Here is a 26,868-nt window from a genome sequence, read left to right on the forward strand (position 1 = left end):
CTCTTTCTTCATTCTTTCAAAGTCCACAGGGTATGTATTTACATTTGGGCATTTAAACAAATTTTAATCATACTGAGAAAGAGTTGGTAAAATGGACCAATAGTTAATTTCTGTGACGGCTATAAATTGGCTCACTCAAACCAGTCACCTCTGTGCTCCCAAGCCATGCAGGCAGGTAGCCTAAATGCCATGTGGGCCTGTGGGAGGAGCAAGGACTCTGGAGTCAGACAGACCAGTTCACACCCCAGCTTTGCCACTTGATGTGAAACTGACCTTCCTTCATGTCTCCTTTCATGACCATGTAATTTTTCCCACAGGATTATGAGAGCACAGGTGACATGAGTATTGTGTGTTAACCACCTTTTTGGTGCTTCCTTTTGCTTTCAATTAAGGACTGGATCATCGCACCCAAGGGCTATGCTGCCAACTACTGTGATGGAGAATGCTCCTTCCCTCTCAACGCACACATGAACGCGACGAACCACGCGATTGTACAGACACTGGTGAGCTCTCAGAGATCTTTGCCACTTTATAGGAAGGTGTAAGCCAAGGCCAGGTACACTTTCTAATGGAAACTTTTCCTCCTTCTGTTTTGGAACAGGTTCACCTTATGAATCCTGAGTATGTCCCCAAACCATGCTGTGCGCCAACTAAACTAAATGCCATCTCGGTTCTTTACTTTGATGACAACTCCAATGTCATCTTGAAAAAATACAGGAATATGGTTGTAAGAGCTTGTGGGTGCCACTAACTTGAAACTGGTTGCTGGGGACACAAATACTGCCTTGGATTCCTAGATTACATCTTTGCCTTAAAAAGCTCACAGAAGCACAGTGGGATGATGACTTTGAACCACCTCATGCCAGTTGGTGCCTTACTGCCCAAGGAAGATTTTAAAGGGCTTCAGTAATGATTTGCTCACATAGAAAATAACGTGAGTAGTTGGTTTGCTGGAAGCTGTTTGAATGTCCATAGTATAACGTTTGGTAACTGCAGAAATGTAACTCTGAAGGGTTCTTCTTCCCCCATAAATGTCCACCAAAATTAGTTTTAGCTTTAAATCAAGCTGTTTGTGGTGTTACTGAGTAAAGGAAAATAATATTAAAGGAGTAAACGTATTCTTGGCTAAAGTATCAGCCAGTTTAATGATGCTTCTCAAAAATAGATTTTACAGTTAACAGAAATTGGGGGGCGCAATGCCTCTGTTCATTGATTTCTTTCCCAGGAAGGTCAATTTCATATAGGATCAACAGCCTGAGCCATACCCAGGGCCATGTGGAAGTGCCTTTTGTCTCAGTAATTGCTGTTCCATGTTTGTGCTGGCATTCTGTTGGTGTGAGAGCCACGTGACTTCCACCCCTCAGCTGTCCCGTCTGCCGTTTTCCCTGCTAGTACCAGAAGTGCTCCGCTCCCACTTGGAGGAGAGGCCGCCAGGGCTGCGGAGCATCTCTGACAGCCATCACTGTCACCACGCCACACGGAAGGCAGTGCTGCAGCTCTTCTCTTTTGGAATGGCTCTCTGAACAGCACACTACCTTCAGCAACGCTGGCTCTACTATCTCATCTATCTCAGTAACAGTCCTTCCCCTTCTACCACACAGCCCACCACGTCACAGGTGAGACCCAGTCAAGGAAATGCACTGAGAAAGGGGCTCCGAGCCTTTAGGAATAGGATTGGGTGGCCGTGCTGTTTATGAACCAAAATCAGTTTTCTCTTGTAGAAAGCAAGACTCAGATTAAGTCTTAGAATATCTTTTAAGTGTCTTTTTTCATGTACTAGGAAATCAATTTCATACTAAACTGATTAAATAATACATTTATGATCTATAACTACTTGCACTTACAGCTTTTTTGTAAATATAAACTGTAATTTATTGTCTATTTTATATCTGTTTCGCTGTAACATTTAAGACCAGACTTTTTTTAAAAAAAGAGTTTATTTAGAAAGTATCATAGTGTAAACAAATTGTACCACTTTGATTTTTTTTTCAATACAAGACTCGTGATGCAGAGCTGAAGCCACTCATGAGGATTGTGCTTCTCCAGAAAGTTGGGTTTTTTAAAAGAACATCTGTGAATCATACATGATTAATAAAGATTCCCTTTAAGGCAGAGGCTGGTCGAGATGCTGCTCCGTTGTCATCTGCCACAGACAGCAGACGTGGTCTTGTTTCTAAGATTCGTACCATCAGTTCCTTTGTGCCAAGTGACTAGATGCCCCAAGCAGAGCGGGCAGGGTGAACAGTGATGGACACACAGGGGTGTTATGAGAAGTAAACTGACAGCAAAGGACATACAGGCGCCTATTTTAAGGAAGCCTAGTCCTGTGGTTACTTATTTCTAAGGGTGATGGTAAAAATGCTCAATAACCAGGATGGCTTGAATTATAAGGACGCTAGGCTAGCAAGGATGGTAGCACAGCCTCCTTTAGCTGTGCCTCTGCGCTGCCTACTTCATTCTTTGGTCTTTAGGTCAAGTTAACCCCACTCTCCCCAGAGCAGAGGGCTGACCTCCGTGAAGGCGGATGATGCACCGTGCAGCCCCGAAAGGACTTTCTGGGAGCAGGAACTGCTTCCAGGAGGGCCCTGCAGGGAGGCCGCGGGCTTCCCCTGGTCCCTAATTCCGGGACCAGAAAAGCTCACCTAGTCCTCTTGCCTCAGGTGACAAATACAACCAGAATCTTCATATGATTTAATAGAACAGTCAGGACCAGCCTTGTGGAACTTCCCATGCCCACATTTTCCATGGGAGATATCAAATCTTCAACATGGACTTCAACTTAAATACCTTCACATGGACCCTGACTTAATGTTAACATAACGAATAAAATCTTTCACCTGTGAGAAGCAAACAGAATTGTATCCCTTGAACAGTAACGACTGACTTGACAAATACCAACACACATGTAAGATTATGGCATCAGCGTTATCTTACTCAGGCACATGGCTGAAGTACCACTGCTTTCATTATGGCAAACCTCTCGAGATGAGAGGAGCACTAATGGAAACAAAATCCGGGAGTGGCGTGAAGGTATCTTCTAGAGGTGTGGGGTTTTGTTTTTAAATCTGCTCCAAGCTACAGACCAACCGTTTCATAAGTTAAGTCAATTGTGACCTTCACATCAGAGGCTCATCAATACCGCCACACGGCCTCCTTCGCAGGCTCATGGGCAGTTCAAAACTAGGCTTTGATAAAAAACAAAAAAACCAAAAACAAAAAAACCACTAGGCTTTGGATGATGCTTTCTTTCACCAAAGTCACTCAGGCACCAAAAACAATCCAGCAATTTGATTTTCCTCAACTCTACTTTAGTCTCAAAGGAAACCATTTAGATTCCATCAAGAGAACGTTACGGGGGATGAAAGATTGCCACTGAAAATATTTCATTTGCAAAGGGGTCATGAGTTATATTATTTACTTAGAGAAACTTACTAAAGAATCTGTAGAGTGTGTTGACTTAAAAACATACACACGAAGAAGATACCACAAGTTCAGTACATTCAGCTTTCTGAACAACCGCCACTTGAAAGTCCGCGACATCCACATGACTTGGCTCCTCCACACTGGGTCCAGGCAGCCAGGCAGGACAGGTGACTTCCACCTGCGCTTTTATAGTTCGTCTCTTGCCTGGCGCAGAACAAAGTGGTGCAATGATTCAAGGTCTCTGCCTCCACTGTGCTCACTGACTTTTTTCCCTCCACGGAAAAGCAACAATGTGGGATAGCCTCGTACCTTTAAAGAGAAGATTCAGTTTGAAAATCAGTGGTCTGAATCATACACAAATTATTTCTTAAATAAAACCAAAAAAACCCACACCTATTGTGGTGGTCAGGAAAGTCTATGGTTACATTTTTTAAGTGAACAGACTATTTAAAAAGTATTAGTTCAGAAATCAAAGCCTTGGGGCTATTTATTCACTTTCCAATCGACACTACATTTGAGATCAGAGTGAAAGGGCTGCCTTTCCCCGAAAGTGGAAACCTCAATCCTTCTCATGCACACACTGCCCTGGGGATGGGCGAGGGTGCGCCTTCTGTCCAGCAGGTCGGTGTGGGGCCTGGAACTCTGCATTTCTGATAAGCCTCCTGGTGATACCCAGGCTGCTCAGTGGGCCATACTGAGGAGTATAGTAGCGAGAGCCCTAAGGAGATATATTTTTCAGCTGCAACTCACTTCTTTTCTCTTTTGAGAATTGTAAAGCACACATAAAAAATAACTGGCATCTTCTAATAACTAAAAAATGTCTCTGCTACATCTATGTCAATCTACTGAGGTAATAAACATTAGAAGCCCCCAGTGTTTAAAAAAAAAACACAAAAGAAAAATACAAATGACAAATCTTACAGGCTAGATGGTGCAAAGAGCTCAGAAAAAAGGCAGCTGTTAAATAATCCAAACACAAGACTGGCTTGTTGGTATGGCCCTCTCAGGTGGAAGTTTACATTCAAATGTTTAGGCGTTGTACTTCGGAATGCTGGCTTATGCCAAAAAGTGAGCCACTTAGGCATTTACAATGAAGGCTGCAAAGTATGACTGTTGTGCCGCTAAGAACGTGCATTTGGGTGGCAGCCCACCGCCCCAGCGTGGAGCCTCAGTCACTGCCCAGCCTCACACCCACAAGGTCTCCCAACCCCACTGAAATGTGTGTACTAGCAAAGGGAGAAAGCCTGTCTTTTAGTGAGCATCTCTTGCTTTTCAAAATGAAAAAAACAAAACACCTAAAAAGGACACAAAAAGCGCTTTGTTGAGGAATGAGGGCAGCATGAGTGATCTTGGTTGAGCCACAATACCAAATTCCGGCCCTACCGGGATCTGCCCCCAATAACAGCGTGCCCGTGTTTCCTTCCATCCAGGGACCCACCGAGAACCTGCTGCAAATATTCCGTTCAGCCGTACAATCCACTTCAGCAATCTTGACCTCCGCCAAACCGGGGAATTCCCTTTTAGAGAGCTCCTCCCAAGTAGGAGCCAGATTCTTACAATGACCGCACCTAGAAACAGAGCAATGACAGCCTCGTTGAAGTGCTGGGCCCATTTCACTGCCAAAGTCAAGCTTTGATTTTCTATGAGGCAGTCGACAATTGTCTAAGAACATATAAAACTCCACATTCTCCCATTCTCTTGCTCTCCATCCTAAACAAGGGAGTCAAAGTCAATCTGAGTAGACTTTTGGATAACCTGATAGAAGCAAGCTGGTTGGAAAACAGTTGGATTCTGAAACTATTTCCATGATACGGTAAATCAGGCTAACTGGCTTATGAATGCACCATGGGCAGAAGGAAATAAACAGGAACCAAAACAGGCTCTAAACATTTATTTTTTAAATTACTTGAATGCCAAAAACATTTTAGGTTTGATGGTTCATGGTCTCAACATTTCAAAACATCTCAGCTCCCCTTCCACGTCAGTGATCTGGTGTGAGCACCAAGGCTACAACCAAGTTCCGTTCAATGCTCCCCTCTGCTGGCCCTTTCCTGACCCTCCCCCGCACCACATGGCCCTGCTCCCCTTCCATGAAAGGGGAGCTTCTGTCTTCAAACTTGATCTACAGCTTTAGGTTTTTTAAAAACTAGAAAACAGTTTTAAAGGCATTATTTACTAGTGTTTCTTATTTTTTAAGAACTAAAATTGCACCACTTATATGAGTCATGTGCTCATTAACTTTTTATCTCTACTATTGTGGTTTCTCACAAAAATATCCAAAATGAAACAGACTGAAGAACAAACGTGACATCTGGTGACCTTACTTACTTGTTCACTGTGAAATACAGAATCTAATACTTTCCTTAGCAGTCTGTTTTCCCAAAGGGAATACTTCATTTGTGAAGATAAAACCTTCTTCAATTTTATAGCTGAGGAAACTGAGGTTTCAAGAAATTAAAGGACATGTCAAGTTATAGTAGCTCATGGGAGGTCTGGGACCTCTCGTCTCCCCACCCCTTTGGGTTGCCTTATTCTCAGACCGCGCGCACACAGGCCTTCTCTGCTCTGGCCCCTGAACCGTGTGGCAGGAAGCTGGCAGGTGATCGGGTAACATACTGAATGGCACTACCAGAAAGCTGAGCTCCACTGGATTTCTCTATAACATGTAGAAAGACTAAGGAACAAAGCTACAACATGATGTCCATGGTTTATTTAACAAAAAAAGCCATCTATTTGGAAAAGCACACAGATACCACAAAACTTAAGTTTTATGTGGCCACCATAATTCTCCTCCATTACTATGTTTTCTCCAAAGCAGACTGAACTTTAAAATAATGTCATTCACCACAGATAACTATTTATGAATACCACCAAACTTGAACATACATGACCACAACAGCATAACGATCACACCTCCTTATTTCCTACAACACAACCTGGGTGTCAGTGTCATACCCACCCAACAGTGAGCCTGGAGGGCTGGCTACTGAGCTGAAAAATAGGATGGGATTGAAGTGGGGCAGGAAAAAGTAGATTCTAATTACAGAGACACTTACCATGGAGCATAAAACTTGATGAAGGTTATTCCTTCTGCGATGGTGTCATCGAAGTTATTTTCTGTGAGTGCCAACACAGTGCCCTTCAGGGGGTGGAAAAGCCACAATTCAAATACATCACTTAGAGCACAGTGGGATCATGCTTTGGGATTGCAGAAATATGAACCAGCATTTTAAATACCGTTATGCATACTCCAAGGTCACACAAAAATATCCATACAACTCGCACTTCACAAACTACACCAGAGAAGAGCAGTGGCCTCCGAAGGGCAGAGATCCATCACGGGTCCCGCGGGCCCTCAGCCCAGGAGACAGACGCCTTGAGGAGGCGGCAGGTCACAGCCCAGGGCTCTGCTCCCCACCTGCCCAGGGGAGTTCGGGTGCAGCTGCAGTCCTCCAGGGATCTGCAGTGTGGACCAAGCAGTTCTGGGTGGACAGGGCTTGGATCCGGCCAGGCGTGGAGACTGCAACGCCAACCCGAGTCCAAACACCCACTTGCTGGCCCTCCTGAAGTCGGTACGCATGTGGCTTCTCCTCCTGACTCAAATGCTGTTGTTATATGGATTCATAAAATTGACCTTCTCTGTGTCATAGAAGGACTCTATGGGCAGGCAATGTGTTCTACATAAAAGACTTTTTTCCATTTTTAAATTCAAAGTAAATGTAAAAACTGTTCATCTAAGTTCTGGCTGAATAAATCAGGAGAAAGGTGCCGCACAGCAGTCTGCTCTATAGTGACTCTATCCCAATAGTTCTTTAGAGAATCACGTCTTATGTTTCTCCAAAAACACATCCGCCATTTTCTCGTGAGAGCAGGAACATGGATGATTTATCACGTTCCTGCTCTCTAAATGTACCAGGCTGCTCCACTCTGGTCTGGGGCCGAGCATGCATGTCAGTGGTTGGGAGGCAGAGTGTGCCGGGGCCACTGTGGAACACTACCATCTTTCTTTATGTTCAGAAATACGACGCCACACTGACTGAAAGACCCACTTAATGCTGGAAAGCTATTATAAATAGAAACTGTTCTGTGTTGGATGAAAACATCCAGAGTATGTAATTATACTCAATTTGGGATGACCTTCATAACCACCATGACAAACACACTCTTTTACCATGTGTGGTCATAACAGCTACAGAATCATTTGTTTACCTCTTAAACCAAAACTTCAACTTTTAGCTGGCACCCGGGCAGTCCCCGACCTGCGAGAGTCCAGCTAAGAGATGGGCTGTGGGGTGAGGAGGCCCACTACTCCCCCACCCCCAAACCCCCTGGGAGAACGGGTAGGTGGCTTCACTGGTTTTTCAATTCAAACAACGGGGGCTCTGGGAGAGGGGGCTCCGGTGAGTCGTGACCGCTCCTGTAAGTGCTGAGGGCTGCAGTGACTGGGGAGGTGCTCAGGCTGCTGAGCTGCTGTCCTCTCACCCTGCCCCCTCCTCTGCCCCCAGTGCCCCAGTGTCCCAGGTACGGACCGGACCTGGCATCTTATGAAGTGTAGCTGTGTCAACTGAAGTAGCAACATAAAATATTCTGGTTTGGAAATATGTTGACAAATAGGCCTTAAGGTTCTTAGGAAATCCAAGCACCAATTTCCTGCAAAAACGTTATTCTGACTCCCCTTAAATAATCTTTTGCACCCATGGCTTTAGTGTCAGCTTCTCCCTAAGCTTCCTACACATAAACCTAGCACAGAAAACCTGCTTTAGCTCCAGACTGATAACACTTACCTGTCCATTGGACACTGCTGCCCAAGTATCCACCACAGCCCTGAAAATCAACATCTTGAAAACTAAATGCATCACCTTGCTCCATGCTGGCCTTTGCCTGTGCTTGGTGCTGTGGTGCACCGGCTATGCCAGGAATCTGAGTCAGCTCCAACCCTGCCTGTGCTCACTAACCATCCTCACGGGGCTGACTCCCTAACGCTGGATCTACCCCTTCCCTCCATTCCCACTGTCACGGCCTGTTTGGGGTCTCAACATCTTTTACGACCTAATACACCACTTTTCCATCTCTTTTATGCATGCTGTTGCCAGTCCTCTTTCTAAAACTCAAACCCTCTACTGGATCCCTATAAACAATGCTCAAAATCCTTGGCCAGCAGACAAGAGTCCCCTGTAACCAGCTCCTACGGCTCCTCTCCAGCATCTTGCCCAGACCCCTTTCTCTCTGCCCCCACCTCCAGCCAACCACCTGCCCACCCCGAAATGCATGGCTAGTTCTCACCACAAGGCTACTGCTCACGCTCTTCATCAGGCACACCTTCCTGCCTCTCTGCCCCCACCTCTCAAACAAGCGATTGGCTCCGCACCCACTCTTATCACAGCCCCCATGACACCTGCATGTATGTGACCTCATGTCGCCCCGCCAGGCCCACCACTGCACAGGCAGGAAAATGGCTTTGTTTTTGTTTCCTGGTGGCCAAGGACAGTGCCTGAAACATACAAGGGCTTGGCAATCACGGAACAAGTGAATCCGAAAGAAACCTCACACTGTTGGAATGAATGAAGCTGCCCCTTGGTGAGTCGGACCGCCCAACTTGTGTTGTACAGCCATGTGCCTCCACTGCCAGCGCGCACAGCTCTTCTGTGGGTCTCTCAGGGTCTTCATAAAGCACAGGTCAGAGTACAATGACTGCAGCGCATTGTGGAAATGAACAGACATGCAGCCCCAAGAGGCAGCAGACAAGCCTTCACAGCAAATATCCTCAAGTACAGTGATGACTGAATCACAGGGAAGAACTTCTCTGGGATTCTGCCTGCACTCAGGATTTTCCCCACTTCATTTCTGGGGAAGCTCTTGTTTCCTTGTACCCTTGTATGTTTGCATACTGCAAGCATGCAAAAGTAGTCAAAGAAAATGCTTTGTGTTGAAAAGTCAATGACAACCACCATCTGAATGGCTGGACTATCCTTAAATTGTCCTTCTGTCCCAAGCATCAGAGGAGAATGGAGAGGGCCCTGTGGGCAGTGCTGGGTGCATACCCACCTTGTCCTCAGGCTCTGCAGGCAGTGCCGGGGCCTCAGAGGGCTGGGCGGTCTCTGGGGTACCACTGGCCACACTCTGGAGCTGTGATTCCACGTACTCTCTCAGGGAGTCCAGATCCCGCTTTCCCTTGTACTGGTCAAGCTGTCCAGATAAGGCCACACAGCGACATGACCGAGTTAGTGTGCTCCAGTGCTTGAACCACTCCCACCTCCCGCAACCCCACGGGCCCATGTGAGCCCCTCTCCCACCAGCAGCCTTCCCGTGGCTGTGCGGAGCTTCTGTGCTCAAACTGAAATGGGAGAGCACAGATTATGAACTGAGGATTTGGCTTTGGTGAGAGAACTCTACAGCTTTGTCCTTCTGCAGAGCTATGAGTCACAGAAGCCTGGGTGCTGACTCAGATGCTCTGAGAAGCTGACCATCAGCCAGAGACAGAGGTGGGGCATGAGAACCTTACCAAGAGCGAACGTTAACCCTGCTCAGAGGTCACAATCACAGCTCAGTTACCCTAGGACAGTAGATTTGGGTTATTCTAGTGATGACCTGAGCCACATGAAAGGTTTCAAAATGGCATAACAACTGACAGTTTTTCTCAACAACCCAAATCTTATTAAGAGAAGGCACCTTTACTCCTTTAAACCAGTGCCCAAACAGTCCACGCTGGCAACTTGCCACGGCTGTTCAGCCACTTGACGCCTCAGCCCACTGTGGTTAAGAGAAACACTTGGTCCCAATACCAAGACATACCTTTATACCATCTCGGAACCAGAGAAGAGTAGGGTAGCCACGAACTTGGTTTCCTGAACAGAGTTCATAGTGCTGTGTGCAGTCAACCTATAAATAGAGATCAGGTCTCCAGTTGGTCTTTTCGTAAGCCTTTCTGATACAAATGGCCTGTTGGGCACTCTCTAGGCCTTTTTTTTTTTTTAAAGAAAAATTCTGGAGCCCCCGATCTGGAGGATCTCTGCCAACAAGCTGCAGTTTCTTCTAAAGCTGCCTCGAAACACTCTTCAGCTAAGAGAGCGGGATTCAGAGGCATGATTTATTTCTCTCACTTATCACGCTCATCTTTAGGAAGCAACACTTCACCTTAAGCAGGTTATCAAGGAGGAGAGGGGAGCCTGCCCGACACCCGGGTGGGGCGGGCCTGACCGTGGGTGACAGGCATACACACCAACCACAGTGCTAGCTTGGAAATGTATTTTCACATCCAAACTTGTGGAGTTTTAAAATCAAGGAGGAGTAAGTAGTCAGTTTTAAATAGAAGTACTTGGTATATGATAAAAACAAAACCGAAAAGATGTCAAATTAAGATCATACCATGTCCTTAGTTCTATAAACCCAATCTACCAACTAACACAGCTCTTCAGGTATTTTATTTCTTTTACATCTTTATTAAGATTCTGCTTGCTCAACATTTTCAAGAAACATTTTATCCAAAGTCACTTCTTTCTTTTTCTACTGGCATTAAAATCAACTACGTGGGACTACATTGTTTTTAAGTATGTCAAGAGAGTAGGATGAAAAATGTTACTTTAACAGATAAGACTAAAATCAGAGAGAGCAGTTAACAGTGTAAAACTAAAGCACAGGAAGCCTCAAACGAAAACTGAGGGGGGATGCATTTTTGGGTCCAGTCTACCCCAGGCACATGTCTGTCCAGAGATGAAGGACCACAGACAGACCAGTTACTGAGATGGTGTCCACTCTGATGTAAACTGAAAACAATCTCCCATCGAAGTTCAAAAAATAATTTAAAGTAAGGATACAAGAAATAGGGAAGACAGAAGAAAGTTATTTTATGATTACTTCCATGAAATGTTCAATAAATATATAATCTTAATCATACATATATATAGTAGAACATGTTATGGAAAGTTGCAGGCAACCCTGGAAAAATCCACTTAACAACAACTATTACAGTTTACTAGCCATTGGTTGCATGCCAAGCATCCTAAGCTTTTTACTTTCATCCTTGTGACCACCAGGGTTAGGTCTCATCTCAGTTTCACTAGGAGGAAGAATGAGGTATGGCGAGGTTCCCTAGGCTGGCTAGCCAGGCCCATCTGACTCCCAGATTTATGCTTTTGCCCATCTTGCCATGCTGAGCTATCTTGTTAACTAGACAGAGTTCCTGGACACACAGTACAGTTTCTGTATAGAGGTCAGCCCCCCAGCAATGTAGAAAATGAGACTGTTATGAAAGGAAAGCTAGGCAGGGATGCCTGTGGGTGCCAGAGGATGCATAAGATTAAAAGTATTTAATGGTACAGAAGTTGTTAGACATCACTTCTGGCTTCTTTGCATAAAGTGCAAAAAGCTGGAAAGAATTCCAGGCAGCAGAGCAAGCTGGGGCTCACCACAGGGAGGGGCTTCTGTGTGTCTGCGTGAGCACAGAGCCGAGCATCCTTCAGGAAGGAGCTCTTGGGTGAGATCAAATGTGGACAGTCTCCAAGTGCGTCCAGTGAACTTTCTCTAAGGCTTTGCCCCCTATCTCTGCAGAAAGGGTTTTGGGGCTGCCAATTTAGATTTGGCCATTGCTTCAAAATGAACAGAGGAGCCCAAGCCATAATTTATCTCTAGGCTGTGGAAAAGCCAGCACATGCGAAACCAGGCTGCCATCTGGGAAGGTGAAATGAATTATCAAGTGGCGCACTAAATGGAAATAATAAATCAAGTCTGTGACTTTGCACACACAATGAATAATGGGCTACTCTGCTAATTAATCCAGCCAAAGGCAGTCTATTTTCAGTTTAATAAGGGCTTTCACTTACCTTGCCAATCTTGACAGTTTCAGAATGTTCAAGGCCCAGAGCCAGCTGCTCCCAGGTTGGAGCCAGAGCTTTGCAGTGACCACACCATGGAGCGAAGAACTTGATAAAGTGGTCGCCTTCCGTGGGGAGCCAGGGCAGAGAACGGGGAAAGTGAGTGTAGCTTACAAGACACCTAACTAGAAACTGATGGAGGCACCTGATCTTTGTCCTCTTGCAAAGTTCAGTTCAGTGTGAAATCTTTAACTGATAAAAAGTGACTCTCCATCAAAAATGTCTTTATCCATGAGTTTGTTACCAATTCTCAAAACAAAAATTAATTTGTCATCTTTGGAAGACAACAGGGAACCAACTTATTATTTGGAAAACTAGAAATAAAAGGAAAGAATCAGGCATTTACCCAGTCTCAGATAACCAAATAGTTAAGTCAGGACAAGTTTCTCTTGCTAAAAAAAAGGTGAGATGCTTGAATTAAAACAGCAGCATTTGGCGTCCAGAATGAACAAACGAATCTAGGCACTGACATCACAGAGACTTCAGCAGTCGTGGAGTCCCGCCCAAACCACCCCCAAAACATCAAATGGACACTGGTATTGTCTCTCGATCCAGGCAGCGAGCAGTTCACAGGGACTAGAGAAATCAGGGGCACAGGTTAAACCACAGTGTGGGGAGACGGTCAGCAGGCGTCACACTCTGGGGAACTCTGCAAGTCAAACAACCTAGGTGGTGAGCAAACAGAATGTGGGGGAGATGTAGGGGTTACACGAAGATTAAACAGGCTTGCGTGAGATAAATTTTTAAAAGACCACGCTAAACAACAGTGTTTAGGAGCATACACTTGCGTGATGAAACCATAAAGAAGAGCAAGCAGTGGCTGCTGTAGAGGTCAGGACGGTGCCTCCTCAGGGGGGCTGTGACGGGGAGGCTGGCTGGTCTACTTCTCCAACTGAACAATGGTTACAGGGTGGCCAATTTATAACACTTCACCAAGCCCCACCTCTGTTTCCTATATTTGTGTTTTATTTCACAATGAAACAGAAGGCTTAAGTATTATGCCCTGGCTCAGGAGCACCCTCGTATACCAAGGTTGTGGGTTCAATCTCCTATCAGGGCACTTACAAGAGTCAACCAACGAATGCATAAACAAGTGGGGCAACCAATCGATGTTTCTCTCTCTCTCTCTAAAATCCATAAATAAAAATTAAAATAAAAAAACAGTATTACTCCCTTGGCTAGGAATAAAAAAACCAAATCCTCAAATGTCATTATTTGGAGGTTGGAGACTTTTTCCTAGGCTGTTCTACCTTGACCATCTTAGAGCCTAGAAGATGTCAGGCTGAGACCAAACTGAAATGCGGCTGCGGCTTCCCGCACTCAGCAGAGGTGGCATCTCTAAACACTGCTCTTCAGCGATGACCTGCTCGGGGAGTGACTGGAAGGGGTTTGCAGAAACGGCCTCTGACAAGGTGATTTTGGTGGCACAGCTGCGGGGAGCCCAGGCCAGTCTCAAATTAAAGTGCCTCCCTGCGGGGGGAGCCCCTTAACGTTCCTCAGTCAGAGCACTGGTACCAATTAAACAGCCACCTGTAAGGAAAATGGAAAGCAGTTGAAGGCATCACAATTATTTCTTACCTTAAATGTGGTGGGGGAAAATTTATTTAGACCTTGAGTGGGCTGGGGTGGGGCTGACTCTCAGCAGGCATGAAGTTACAAGGCCAGATATGATTTTAAGCCCCATAAAAGGCCAGATATGATTTTAAGCGCCTTCACTTGTGCTTGATGCCATGCATTTCCAACCTAGTCTTATGGGAGGATTTCTCACCATGGTAGCATTTGAGAATGGAGTCAGCAAGAAAACTGAATCTATTTGCAAGTCATTCACTGCTGAGCCAACTCTTCTGAAACATGTGAGGACAGGAGGACTTAATGACATTAGAAGTTGTACACAGAGCATTTTAATATCTAGGAGCCCATTTTCAAAGATGAGATGTAGTCTAAAAAAGATTCTACATGTGTAAGAGAATGTATTCTAATCCCAGCAAACAAAAAAAATTGTAGTTTAAAGAGATGGGAGAAAGTGCTGTTTCTGCCTCAGATCAATAAGCACATGATTAACATGAATATAAACACTTTCTAACCTAAGGATGCACTGTCCAGCTAGTGTGCAAATTGAATATGTCACTCATGATTTATGAACTCCAAATATCCACACCCATGGCTTTAGCTTAGCATTAAAATTCTCACCCTGGCTGGTGAGAGTCAGTGGAATGACTGCTGACTGCTGGCCTGTGAAGCAAAGGATCTCCAGTTTGATTCCCAGTCAGGGCACATGCCTGGGTTACAGGCCAGGTCCCCTGTAGGGGGTGTGCAAAAGGCAACCACACATTGATGTTTCTCTTCCTCTCTCTCCTCTGTCTAAACATAAATAAATTAAAGATTTAAAAATTTTTTTCATTTCCATAAGAACAGAGAAAAAAGGAGGAATAATTCCTGAGAGGAAGAGCATTAAAGTGATATTAGTGAGTGATGTTAATGAGTCCTGAAGAGAGATCCTGACTTAGTGCCACAGATGCTGCTTCCTACGAGTCCTCAAGTGGCAAGAAGGACAAGCCTGGCAAGCCAGGGAGTGACAGATGGTCAGTGGCTCTCAGAGGTATGTACCCCACTGGGAATGGCCACAAGCGCTCTTGCCATACCTTGTGCGATGTGCAGCTCAAAGTTGCTTGCAGAGAGTTCATACAGCCCCTGCTTGAGCTCAGGGGCTCTGGGTGGTTCTACTTCTGGCTCTGGTGTCTAACAGGAGGAAACAAAAACACAGTCACTGAATTTGTCAGAGAAAACTTAGTGAAACCCATTAGAGAGGTGATCTGTGTCCACAGCCTTCTGCAGATCTTCCTCACCTGGCTACCTTGCAGCTATATGGGATGCTGCTATGTTGAGGGAGGCGAGGCCAGGGCAGGACTGGCCTGTCAGGTCTTCGGATGCTTCAGTAAGAAGCCCCTTGCCAACCACCTCCTCCTTCCCCAGCAATGTCCTAGCACTGACAGCCGAGGGAAGTAGGTGGCAGCCATCTCCACCTCAGCCTGTCCTTTGCTGCCCCAAATACAACCAAACAGAGCAGAAAAACTGAAGGACAGGCCCTCCCCTACCCAGCACTCTCTCCTGCTGTTTGAAACATAATCTGAGATTTCACCTAGGCTACAAAATGAAATTCCTGATCGACTTGCTCTGAAGGAAGAAGTACCTGAATACACAAAGGTACCAAAGTAGACAAAACTGAGAATGAAAAACCACCAGAGAAGAGAACACCCTAGCTATCATTTAGTCACACAAATGGTAAAAAAGAGAAAATAACAACAAAAAACTGTGAAGGAAAACTGAAGGATATGATAAAAGAGATAGGTAAGTGATAAGAAGGCAAATTTAGATGAATCAGGGCAACAAAGAGAAAACCACAGGCAAATATGAGCTGTAATTTTAAGAAATATGGCTCACACGACTAAGTCTGGGATAGAAACAGACAACGAAGGTGCACCAAATTGTTTTTAAGAAAGACACTTCTCCCAGCACCAGAGCAAACACCAGCGTGCACCACTGCACAGTTACCTATAGTACTTACTACAGTTCTAAATTCCTCAGTTTTTGAGGCCAGCACAGATGGCGTAAAGAAGAGATCTCTGAATTCCCATTTTGCCGTAGACACATGGTTATTACTCAATTGCTCTGTGGCAGTTCATATTTCTATTAAAAAGGATACTCATGTTATGTCGTTAAAAGCTTTGAACGTGCTGACAGCTCAAAGGTGTACAGGGTTGAAATCACAAAGCCCATGAAGTTTCCCTTTCTGTGGCTGGCTTGTCAAACTTCCAAAGTGCTAAGCACCCACACAAAAGGATGCTCAAGGGAATGATGGCTAAGAGTTCCAAAATGGTGAAACAGAACACTCTGTGTGTTACAAGGTGTTCAAAGGGCTTTTGCACTCAGACGTTCTGTATGGCACTTAGGGGACACTTTCACTTCCTGTGCTCTGGGGCAGACACCAGAGAGGTGCCCGCCCTCACGGGAACAACACAGCACATCACAGAAAGGAGTACACTCTAGATTCTTTTCTTTAAATAGAGTAATTATATATTTTAAATTAGATCTTACTGATTTTGCTAGTACAGTTGTCCTGATTTTTCCCCTTTGGCTCCCCTCCACTCAGCATCCCCCACTTCCTCAAGCAATCCCCCACACTGTTCATGTCCATGGGTCACGTGTATAATTTCTTTGGCTACTCCCTTTCCTATACTGTACTTTACACCCCCGTGGCTGTTCTGTAACTACCTATTTGTACTTCTTAATCCCCTCACCTTTTCAACCATTATCTCCCTCCTCCCTCCATCAGGCAACCTTCCAGTAACAAACTTCTTTTCTCTTGCTTTTAAGAGTCTCCCTTTACCTTTAACCTTTGGCCTTTTAATAATAATATGTCTGGGCCCTCTTTGCATACACAATTGGGACTCTCCAACTCTCTACTCTTTCTGGACTTGCATGTCTATTTCCTTCACTAACTTAGGGGAGTTTCCTTTCACCATTTTTTCATATAGATTTCCAATTTCTTGCTCCTTCTCTTCTTCTGGCGCCCCTATGAGGTGAATGCTGGATCTCTTAAAGCTGTCCCAGAAGCTGTTTATACTATCCTCATTTTCTGGGGATTTTTTTTATTCCTATTGTTCTGATTGGTTGTTTTTTGCTTCCTTATGTTCAAATCATTGATTTGGTTCTTGGCCTCATCCACTCTACTGTTATTTACCTGTAAATTGTTCTTTATTTCAATTATTGTATCCTTCGTTTCTGACTGGGTCTTAAGTTCCTTAAGTTCCTTGAGCATCCTTATAATCAGTTTTGAGCTCTGCAGCTGATGGATTGCTTATCTCCATTTTGCTTCGTTCTTTTCCTGTAGTTTTGATTTATTCTTTCATCTGGGCCATGTTTCTTTGTCTCCTCACTTTGGCAGCCTCCATGCATTTGTTTCTATGTATTAGGTAGAGCTTCTTTGACTCCATATGTTTGTAGTGTGGCCTAATACAGTAGATGTCCTATAAGGTCCATTGGCACAGCCTCCCCTATCACCCAAGCTGGGTTTTCAAGGTGCATCCTTTATGTGGGCTGAGTACACCCTCCTCTTGTAGTGGAAACTTCATTGCTGTTGGCAGGCCAATGGGAGGTACTTACCCAGGCCAGTCAGCTGGAAGGACTGGCTGTGACCACTGACCACCAACCTCCACCCTCCATGGAAGATCAGTCATGCAGGGAAAGGGTGGTGGTGCTCCCACATGGTCTGTAGCTGCCCACCAATTGTGCTGGCTTTGGGGTTTCCTGGGTGTTACAGGTCAAGATCAGCCCTGACCTATGTTTTGCCTGGGGCCACCCTGCCTGAGCTGTAAAACAATCTGAGATGGCTGGTACTTGTGCTAGGCTTGGAGATTTCTAGGTGAAGCCAAACTATGACTTTAATCTGGCTTCTACTAAGGATCACTAAAGCCAGCTGTTGCTTGTTTGACAGGATTTAGGAGCTAAGACCAGCCGTTTTTATGAAAAAGCAGCTTGGGTGGGCCTGTAAGTTGGTGGGGTAGAGCCTCTATGTGTCTCCAAGGTGGTCACACAGAGTTAGCCAGGTTGATGGAGTCTCAGACATGGTACCAGTCTACCGGCTCTGTGAGGGGAGGGCTCAGCAAAGGACAATGGTCTTTGCTCATTGCAATTCCAGATACTTGAGTCTCTCCGTGTATGCCCCTGGTGCCTTTTCAAGCTGCCACCCTGGTGCTAGAGCTCAGAGGGAGAGAGTCGGAGTGTGTGAGTCTGTGTGTGGCTTCCTCAAGAGGAACTGCTTGGGGCTCCAGCAGCCTCCTCCACTGACTCAATCCCCACTGGTTTTCACAGCCAGAGGTAGTGGGGACTTGTGTTCCTGGCACTGGAGCCTGGGCTGGGGGCCCTGGTGTGGGTCTGGGACTCCTCGCCTGTGAGATATCCCTCTGGAGTTTCTATTCATCTGGGTGTGGCGCCAGCCCATTCTATGTCCACACCCCTCCTACCAGTCTGGATGGATGTGGTTTCTTCAGTTCTGTAGTTGTCAGACTTCCATTCAACTTGATATTTGATGGCTCTGAATGATGGTTGTTCTGTATTTTAATTGTAGTTTTGATGTGGTTGTGCGAGGAGGTGAGCCATGTCTGCCTATGTCACCATGTTGACCTGAAGCTCTCAGGCTAGATCCCTACGAAAGCACCCTTCCAATACTGAGCAATGGCATAAAAGTAAAAGTGGTCTTGCTTTTTTCTTCCCTGTCTTGATATTTTATGTCTGGGAATATATTCTAAAAACATCACTGAATAGTGGGAAAAATGTCTTTTACAAACATAAACATGTTCTTTATAGCATTTCTAGTGACAGAAGAAATATAAATACTAAATAGTCATTGACAGAAAAGAGCTGAATTACGGCAAATCCACATAATATATGATCGGTATAAAGACAACATACCTATATAAAAAGATAATAAAATAAACTGTTTATATAACTGTTTAAGAAAATACATAGAAGCAAACATGGAAATATAAAAATTGGAGTAGACTATAAGAAATGGTAGGTTGTTTTTATAAGTTTATTATTGCTATAACTAGAGGGGACTCTAAATTTATCCTGTATAAACATAAAAATGTATATATCAAGTTACTTAGGTATACATGCAGATGAGAAAAACTTCTAAAGCAGATATGCTTATAATAAACAGCAAAGTGCAAACTGGAAAGGATTCTCCATTCACAATATAAAGTTTGTTCCTACAGTAAGGCGCGCTACCATTGTTTCTGCAATTGTGTGAGCTCCCTATTGCTCTGAGTGACTGGGATATGGCCAGCGGGCACCCAGCAGAGGAGACAGGACATGGCTTCTCAAAACATCTAAGCTGTGCCTGACCCGGCCTCCCCATCCTTCCAGCCTGCACTCCAGGCTGTCAACCCACTTAAGGGAAGTCTCTCTGCCATCCTGATACTGGCTGCTGGTTTCTTAAATAAAGTCAGCATAGGAGATTGGTTTGGGGGTTTTTTGTAAAATGTTTATTTTAAAAGGTTTTTTTTGAGCTATTAACTCCTCTTTAAAATTAGTTTCCCCCATCAGAGAACATTTTCACAAAGGAAACAATATGAAGTTTAAATCTGTATGAAAGTCACACCTGGCTTTCATACACCTGGCTCATCCAGCTTTCTTGCCATAACTGAGATGCAAATTTACTCTCTGAGAGGTCTGTGGTTTTCCCATTACCTAAAATTACACAAGACTCTGGCCAACTTATTCGGCACTACATTCCAACATTCTTCATCATATCCTTACAGACTTTAACATGTGAGGTGTAGCTGCACTCAGGAAGCAGCCAGCTCCTAAGCAGCTGTGACACTCGGGAGAGCTGACGCACCACAAAGACCCCCGAGCCCCACAAAGATGCTGGAATCGCATATGAGCAAAAGAACCTCCACATCTGTGAATACCTACCTGACACAATAAAGCAGTCTAAGTGAAGTTTTCAATTGAAATCACATTCAAAGCCTTCGGCTGCTGAAATTTTTCATCAGAAACACACAGCATGGGAACACTTGGACTCCTTCTAAGTCCCTCACCGATGCAATGCCACAGACCATCTAAGTCCAGCTGAGCCTCATGGGCCCGGGCACTCAGCACTAATCTGGAGGTACCACACACAGGAACATGACGCATTGTTTATATTCACAGTGTTTTTAAAAAACTAAGACTCCCGATGTCCAATGGAGAAGGAGAGGATTATACATTTTTCTTAGTAACATTTTACACATAGTAATGTCTTTAAAAAATATCTCAGAAATCATATTTTCCACCAATTTTCTGATACTATCCTTAATGGAGGAAAAAACATTAGGACACTAAAAGTTTTAAGAGTATTAAATTACATTATCAGCAAAGTTGGTTAGGTTCTTACAGACTAAGGGTGGAGAGGAAAAGGAAAGATCCACAGTCTGGGTACAGGGAGTGGGAATACCAGCCAGCTGGTAGCTGTGGGAGGTGAACGGGAGGCCCAAAGCTGGCCTGCACAGGATACCCTGCCCGAGGCCTGGCCCTGACCCCAGGTGGGCAAGAGTCAACCTCTGATGCTGAGGAATTACTGTTAATTGTATTAAAGGTGGCAGTCACGAGGCCATGTCACAAAGTACTAGGGGAACTGTCGGATACATACTCAAATACTTACAAATGACACTCCATATGGGCTAACTCTGCAGCCAAACAGGAGATAGGGAGGCAGATAAGACAAAACAAGGTTGACAAAAAAGGGATAGTTACTGAAGCTAGGGGATGAGCACATGGGACCATCCTCATCACAGCCCTCATCACACACTTAGCATTCACCAGACCAGCGATTTTCAACCTTCCTCATCTCATGGCACATGCAAACTAATTACAAAAGTTTTGTGGCATACCAAAAAATACAGTTTGCCAATCTGACAAAAAGTTAGGTATAATTTTGATTCATTTACAACAGAGACTATTGTGTTGGCTGTGGTCACTTTTTTTATTTGACAGTCTAAGGGAAAAGAGGTCAGTGCCCCTGACTACACAGTCAGGTATTGCCTGTTTTTAAAATTCTTGAAGCACGCTGGTAGAAGAGACACTAGTCTCTTCTTTCTACTATTGGTCATGTTTGAATATTTCATAATAATATGAAATATTATTTTTCACTTACACAACTACTTAAGAGTTAAAATAATAGACAAAAAAAGTAGATGGTGGTTGCCCAGGGCTGGGGGAGGATGAGGAGTTACTGTTTAATTACACTAAGTTTCAATTTCAAAGATGAAGAGAGTTCTGGACATGGACGGTGGTGATGGCTGTACAACATTATGAGCGTACTTAATGCCAATGAACTGTGCACTTAACCATAGTAAAGATGGTAAATTTTACCATAATAAAAAATTGAGAAGGAAAAAAGTTTACTTATTATACCAATGAGTTCTTAAAAAGTAAAACTAGCCTTAAAATGGTACCCCTAATTTTTCACCTAAACTGGCCTCTTTATTACCCAAAAACGTAGGAAGGAAGAGAGGGAGGGGCTTCCTGTTCACTCACAGCAGGCTCGCCATTCAGCGTCTGCAGCATCCAGTTTTCCAGTGCCTGGAAGTCCCGGGGACCTTGGTACTTCACAGCTTCTTGGCCAGGCTTGAAAAACTTCAAGCTGAAAGGGTAAAAAATGATTAGATGGAGCAGATTTTTAAAGCACTCCGAACTGCTCTGAGCAAAGAGCCCTGCCTTATCAGGGAGCAAACTCCTTCAGTGAAGCAATCAGAAAATGAGCTATCAATGGACTGCAGCCAGGCATGCATCTGCCACTCTCTGATAAAACTTGCCAAAGGAAAAGATAATACATTCACTTAATCCTAAACTTTTAAACGTTTTACATTTTATTCAAGAAAAATAAAGCTGAGACGAACACATCAAGCCTGATGCCGTGAACTGAATGCCAAGTGGCAAGCGCTCGGTTGTGCAGAACTCTCAAGCTTTCCCCTGCTCTGTATCCGACATCCTTCCAGGCTCTAGTAGTTTTTATATCCTGCTCTTTTTTTTCCATTTTAAAAATTAGAACTGTAATAGAAATAGCATTGTTTCGCAATAAATGTATTTCCAGGCTACCATGTCAGCTACTCTACTACAAAGCACAGATATCCAGGTATTGTGAGAATTCAAGTTTCCAACTGTAAGAACAACCTTGACATTGGCTGATACAGTCTATTCACTTCTCCACAGAGAAGGAATCTTTTCCTTTTTTCTACACATATTAGCCTCCAACAAAATCTGCAGATAGAATACGAAGCATTTCTTTAGAGGTGAGCAATACATCCAAATCACGTTTCATGCCACAAGTAATGGAAAAACACGCTCCCAATAAAATTTAGCAGAAAGTGTCAAGGAATGGGGGTGGTAGGGATTAATTCTTCCACTGACAGAATTAAGAGAAGGTGTCAAGGATGGAGGAATATGGCTACTGACACAAAAAACAGACTAGCTTTATTTTTGGCAAGCCTGTTCATCTAAAACACCCCTAACACTTGTACAAGCACATGCGTGGTTTGCTAGCAAATGCCCAATATGTAGTCAAAAGGTAGAAAGTCAGATGTGCAGAAATCAGAACTGTGGGTTTGATTAGCTAACTCCCCAGATATCTTACAGTGAAGTTTCACAGCTATATAAAAAAACCCAACACATTGGCTGGAGTAGGTATCTAAATTAAAACGAGCTTCCTGGCCTCATCCAGAAGCTAAGATCCCATGATGGGTTTAGCTGACTTTACTAATGTGCCTCTGATAAAGAATATACTGGGTCTGTCCAGAAGGTATCCAGCCATGTAATATGAAAAAGACATTACAGATGATACAAGATACAAGAAATACTGTACACTGGATTATGATGCCTCAGTCCCCTTTAAAGTAGACACCCTGGGAACTCATACAGTTTTCCCAATCTCCATCAGCTGCCCCACTGTATTTTCCTGCATCTCATTGACAGTTTGAAATCTCTTCCCTTTCAAAGGTGGTTTTAGTTTTGGGAAAAGCCAGAAGTCACAGGGCACCAAATCTGGACTGTAGGGGGTGCTAAGTCACCTGGGTGATTTGATGTTTCACCAAAAAACTCTGAATGGGCAGTGAATTGGTGCCTTGTTGTGATGAAGCTTCCAATCACCAGTTGCCACAGCTTCAACCTTCTGAATCATATGAATAGCTTCCATGGAGGAATGTTCAAGCTTTATGCAAAATCTGATGCAGATTCATTGCTCTACTTGCTCATTTTGAATGCAACGGCCACACAGTACACATGCTCACTCAATGGCATCTACCGCCCCCCCTGACTAGTACAGTGAAGGTGTCATTGTTCATGCATGTGCATTCCAGTCTAGTTGCCTTTGCTGCCAGGTTACATCGATGCCACACAAACTGTTCTTGTTATATTAACAATAGCTGGACTTTTTCTAGACAGAGCTCCTATGTGCTGCTTCCTCAGTAGCTTATAGTTTTATAAGCATAACAAAAGGCTAAAACCTAGCTAGATTTGGCCAGTGTGCCTGGGACTTCCAGAAGTTTAACATTTTAAGCAACTCCAAAGTATGATCTCACAATGATGAATGCCCACGTGCACCCCTGGGACTGCATGAAACTCTGGAAGTATATGCTTTGCCCGGACAATTGGAAGATGCTTACTGTTCTCTACCTCCCTTCTACCTTCCAAGCATCTCCCTCCACCAAAGAGCTTCAGGAACCTCAAAACATCACGCATTGTCACACTCATTCCCCATTTCTTTGCTAACTTTAAAAATCAGTAAAACCTAACCTGTGACATTTTTCTAATTTGGTGTGCTTTAAGCAAAACAAAATAATTAAAAAAATAAACCTCTTCTTGTTGGATTGAAAATCTGTCTACCCAAGTTTGAGATCCTTCCTAATGTTTATAGGTTCCAGGGATAAAATTAGAGCTTCTTTACAGACTTTGCAGTCTGACTTCAATTCTCATTGTAGACGGGGACGAAGGAGGTGACGGGGAGAGAGATCTGGCACAGAAGACCAATGTGCAGTCCCAAACTCCTCTAGTTTGTGTCTGTTGTTCTAGTGACCTATTTCTTTTTTAAGGAGACTACAGGGGAGAAAACAGCCATGTGTGGGTCGCTCTGGCAAAGGGTGATGACAGTTCTGCTACAAGTGATGATGTGGTCTTATGGGTTGAACTATGCCCCCCAAAACAGATCTGTTGAAGTCCTAACAAATAGCACCTGAAAATGTGACCTTATGTAGGAATAGGGTCTTTATAGAGGAAAATTAAACTGAGGTTGATAGGTGGGCCCTCACTTACTAAGACTGTGTCCTGTCTTTATAAAAAAAGGGAAATGTGGGCCCACAAAGAGGCCTGCACACGTGAAGCCCTGTGAAGCCATGTGAAGCCACGTGAAGACAGAGGATTACAGTGAGGCAGTTACAAGCCAAGGCACACCAAAGACGCCAGCAAACCCCCAGAAGCTGGGAGAAGTCAAGGATTCCCTGACAAGTTTCAGAGGGAGCAGGGCCCTCTGATGCCTTGGTTTCCGGCTTCTGCCTCCAGAACTGTGAGAATAAATTTCTGTTCTTTCAGCCAGGCAGTTTGTGGTACTTTGTTACGGCAGCTCCAGGAAACCTCCTTCATGCAGCCCTAGCCACGCTCACATCTTCCAAGATGATAAAGATTGTTTTCTGGCTCAACAGAAAGACCTCAAAACATCTTCCTGAGCAGTGAGCCACCCGTACAGGTACGGGAACTCAAACGCCCTCCCTTTCCCATCTTTCCCTCCAGTTCCGAGTGAACAGGGAGAATGCCACGGAAGTTCAGGAACTTACATTCACTGTCCAATTCAGGCCCTGCCACGTCTGAGATGAGTACCTTTTGGAGAAAGGACAAGCTCAACAGGTAACTCTGAATGCCCTAATGCGACTGTGTTTTGTGCAGCACATTCCGCCTCCTGCCTTCAGTAAAAGGCAGCTCCTGCTGCCTCCTGTGTGTCCAGGTCACAGAGGTCCCTCCCAAACCTCGTTCAGCAGAGCGTAAGCTCACTTTACTTTTTTTTGCATGTTCTTTTTTGGGGGGGTGGGGGAGAACATGTCTCCTAAATAAAAACCAGGACACATGATCCAAGATGGACCTTTCAAAATCCATGAAGAGCATCTATGGAGTTGCACCAGAGAGCTCGTATAACCAGGGCCAGGTGGAACCCTCTACTCCGCTCTCTGTTGCCCCCTAACACATGCTCTCTCAGCCCTATTGCAGCTTCTATTGTTTCACCTTCCCTCTGGCATGCTTTGTGGTGTACGCAGCCACATGGCCAGCTGCTTAAGAGTGGACACCATGCCCTGACTGGTGTGGCTCAGTGGCTTGGGCATTGTTTCACAAACTAAAAGGATGCTGGTGCAATTCCCAGGTAGGACACAGGCCTGGGTTGCAGGCCAGATCTCCAGTTGGGGGCACATGAGAGGCAAAGAACTGATATTTCTCTCCCTCTCTTTCCTCCTCCCTTCCCCTCTCTCTAAAAATAAATAAATAAATTTTCTTAAAAAAGAGAGAACACCACAGCCAACCATCCAACCATTTCTACTGCCCCTGTACCTTGAAGTAACAGGCTCTCAACAGGTAAGCACCTACCTCCTCACCTGCTCCCACTACTCCTGACCGACCGCTTCTGTGGGATGCTCTCCATCCAAGCAGAGTTTACTTCAAAGGCAATGCTGTGAAGCACAGCACAATGATGCCTTTTAGGCAGGTACATAGAGTGGAATATTTTCTCTCTATCTGACCTGACTTGATGTAGACTTGAATTATGGCACTTAGATTAGCAAGCATTCACCAAAGACCAAGAATTCTGAGTCCTATATGGAAATGCCAAATTTCCAAATGTTAGGGGAAACCTAACATTTGCTGGGAATGTTCAGATTGGTTTTTGTACACATTTTATTTCATAAGGACGTTTAGGGGGCTGCAGTGAGTACTGGCAACCTACTTTGGACTCCCAGGGTCAATAGTGCGGCCAGAGCTGCATAAGTGGATGGCAGAGCTGGGGTTCAAACACCAGCTTCTGGGTTCCAGCCCAGAGTTCCTTCCACTTTTCCAGGGTGACTCTCAGGTTTGAAGATAGAGGTCAGGTTTAATATAGACTTTACTTAATTCATCAATTTGAACAACTATTTCAGGTGTTGCAATACCAACCCACCCCCATCTTTCTGGAAACAGCATCTTCCCTTTTTTTGGAGAAGGGCTCTTCACTCCAACAGTCGCCATGTGGTCTCAACAGGGCTGAAGTCTTTGCACAAGATTCTGCTCCTCTGGCCACAAGGGCTATTCTCGGAATGAACATCCCATCCAAGCCAGGCCAGTTAGTGGTGGGCCCAAGAACACCATGGCAACAGGGAGATGCAGAGCCAGAAATGAGCCAGGGTTTTACTGTGTCACTTGATGGGAGGAGACACAGTAAAAACAGGCTCCCAAATCTTTGGAGCTGAATCTCACAGAGCTTCCCCCATAGCCTACTAATTACTCCCCTCTTTTGTTTATTCAGTCAGTCTCAATTTCTGTTTCTTAAAACCAAAAAACCCTTTTAACTGTCAAGGGAGTAAGTAGCACCACTTGTCAGAACTGCTGTATTCCATCTTGTTACCTTCTGTCCAACAGAAATAGCCTCTGCCTGTCACCTGGGAAATTACTGTAGGAAGGATGTCTAGGAATAATAGAATGACCAAAAATTCATACTAATTTGATGACAAAATCTGTACTCATTGTGTAAATGTACCTGTGACCATCAAACATGACAGGACTTCATGGAGATGACCATTTTTGTCTCGCAAACATATGCTCTTATAAGCAGGCAAACCCATTCTGATTAATAAACAGCTTTTTCCAAACAAGGCACAAAAAGCCACCTAACACAAACCCAGTGGTTAATACTACCTTTCCCTAACAGCAGGGACTGCCTGCTTAAATTTAGCATGTCCTCCCCCTTCGCCTACAAAGAAAGATACCAAAAATGTAACGTGGGCTTTCTATGGCTAAAGGCAGC

General features: G+C 44.5%; 2 protein-coding genes across 2 annotated transcripts in view; one reads left to right on the plus strand and one right to left on the minus strand.

Moving 5' to 3' along the window:
• BMP6 (bone morphogenetic protein 6) overlaps nucleotides 1-2,112 on the plus strand; it is a 181,952-nt gene extending 179,840 nt beyond the window's left edge. Inside the window, exons 6-7 of the mRNA XM_037045380.1 lie at nucleotides 393-503; nucleotides 602-2,112. Of these exons, the coding sequence (XP_036901275.1) occupies nucleotides 393-503; nucleotides 602-751 (261 nt within the window). The 3' untranslated portion in view covers nucleotides 752-2,112. The remainder of the gene's footprint in view (nucleotides 1-392; nucleotides 504-601) is intronic.
• TXNDC5 (thioredoxin domain containing 5) overlaps nucleotides 1,999-26,868 on the minus strand; it is a 32,834-nt gene continuing 7,964 nt past the window's right edge. The window contains exons 3-10 of the mRNA XM_037045381.1: nucleotides 21,375-21,480; nucleotides 14,936-15,032; nucleotides 12,243-12,358; nucleotides 10,216-10,302; nucleotides 9,469-9,609; nucleotides 6,480-6,562; nucleotides 4,862-4,991; nucleotides 1,999-3,732 (exon numbers count right to left, since the gene is read on the minus strand). Coding sequence (XP_036901276.1) covers nucleotides 3,610-3,732; nucleotides 4,862-4,991; nucleotides 6,480-6,562; nucleotides 9,469-9,609; nucleotides 10,216-10,302; nucleotides 12,243-12,358; nucleotides 14,936-15,032; nucleotides 21,375-21,480 — 883 coding nt within the window. The 3' untranslated portion in view covers nucleotides 1,999-3,609. The remainder of the gene's footprint in view (nucleotides 3,733-4,861; nucleotides 4,992-6,479; nucleotides 6,563-9,468; nucleotides 9,610-10,215; nucleotides 10,303-12,242; nucleotides 12,359-14,935; nucleotides 15,033-21,374; nucleotides 21,481-26,868) is intronic.

The sequence above is a fragment of the Sturnira hondurensis genome, unplaced genomic scaffold, assembly GCF_014824575.4.
Source record: "Sturnira hondurensis isolate 20B ecotype Veracruz unplaced genomic scaffold, ASM1482457v3 Scaffold0004271, whole genome shotgun sequence".
Lineage (NCBI taxonomy): Eukaryota > Metazoa > Chordata > Mammalia > Chiroptera > Phyllostomidae > Sturnira > Sturnira hondurensis.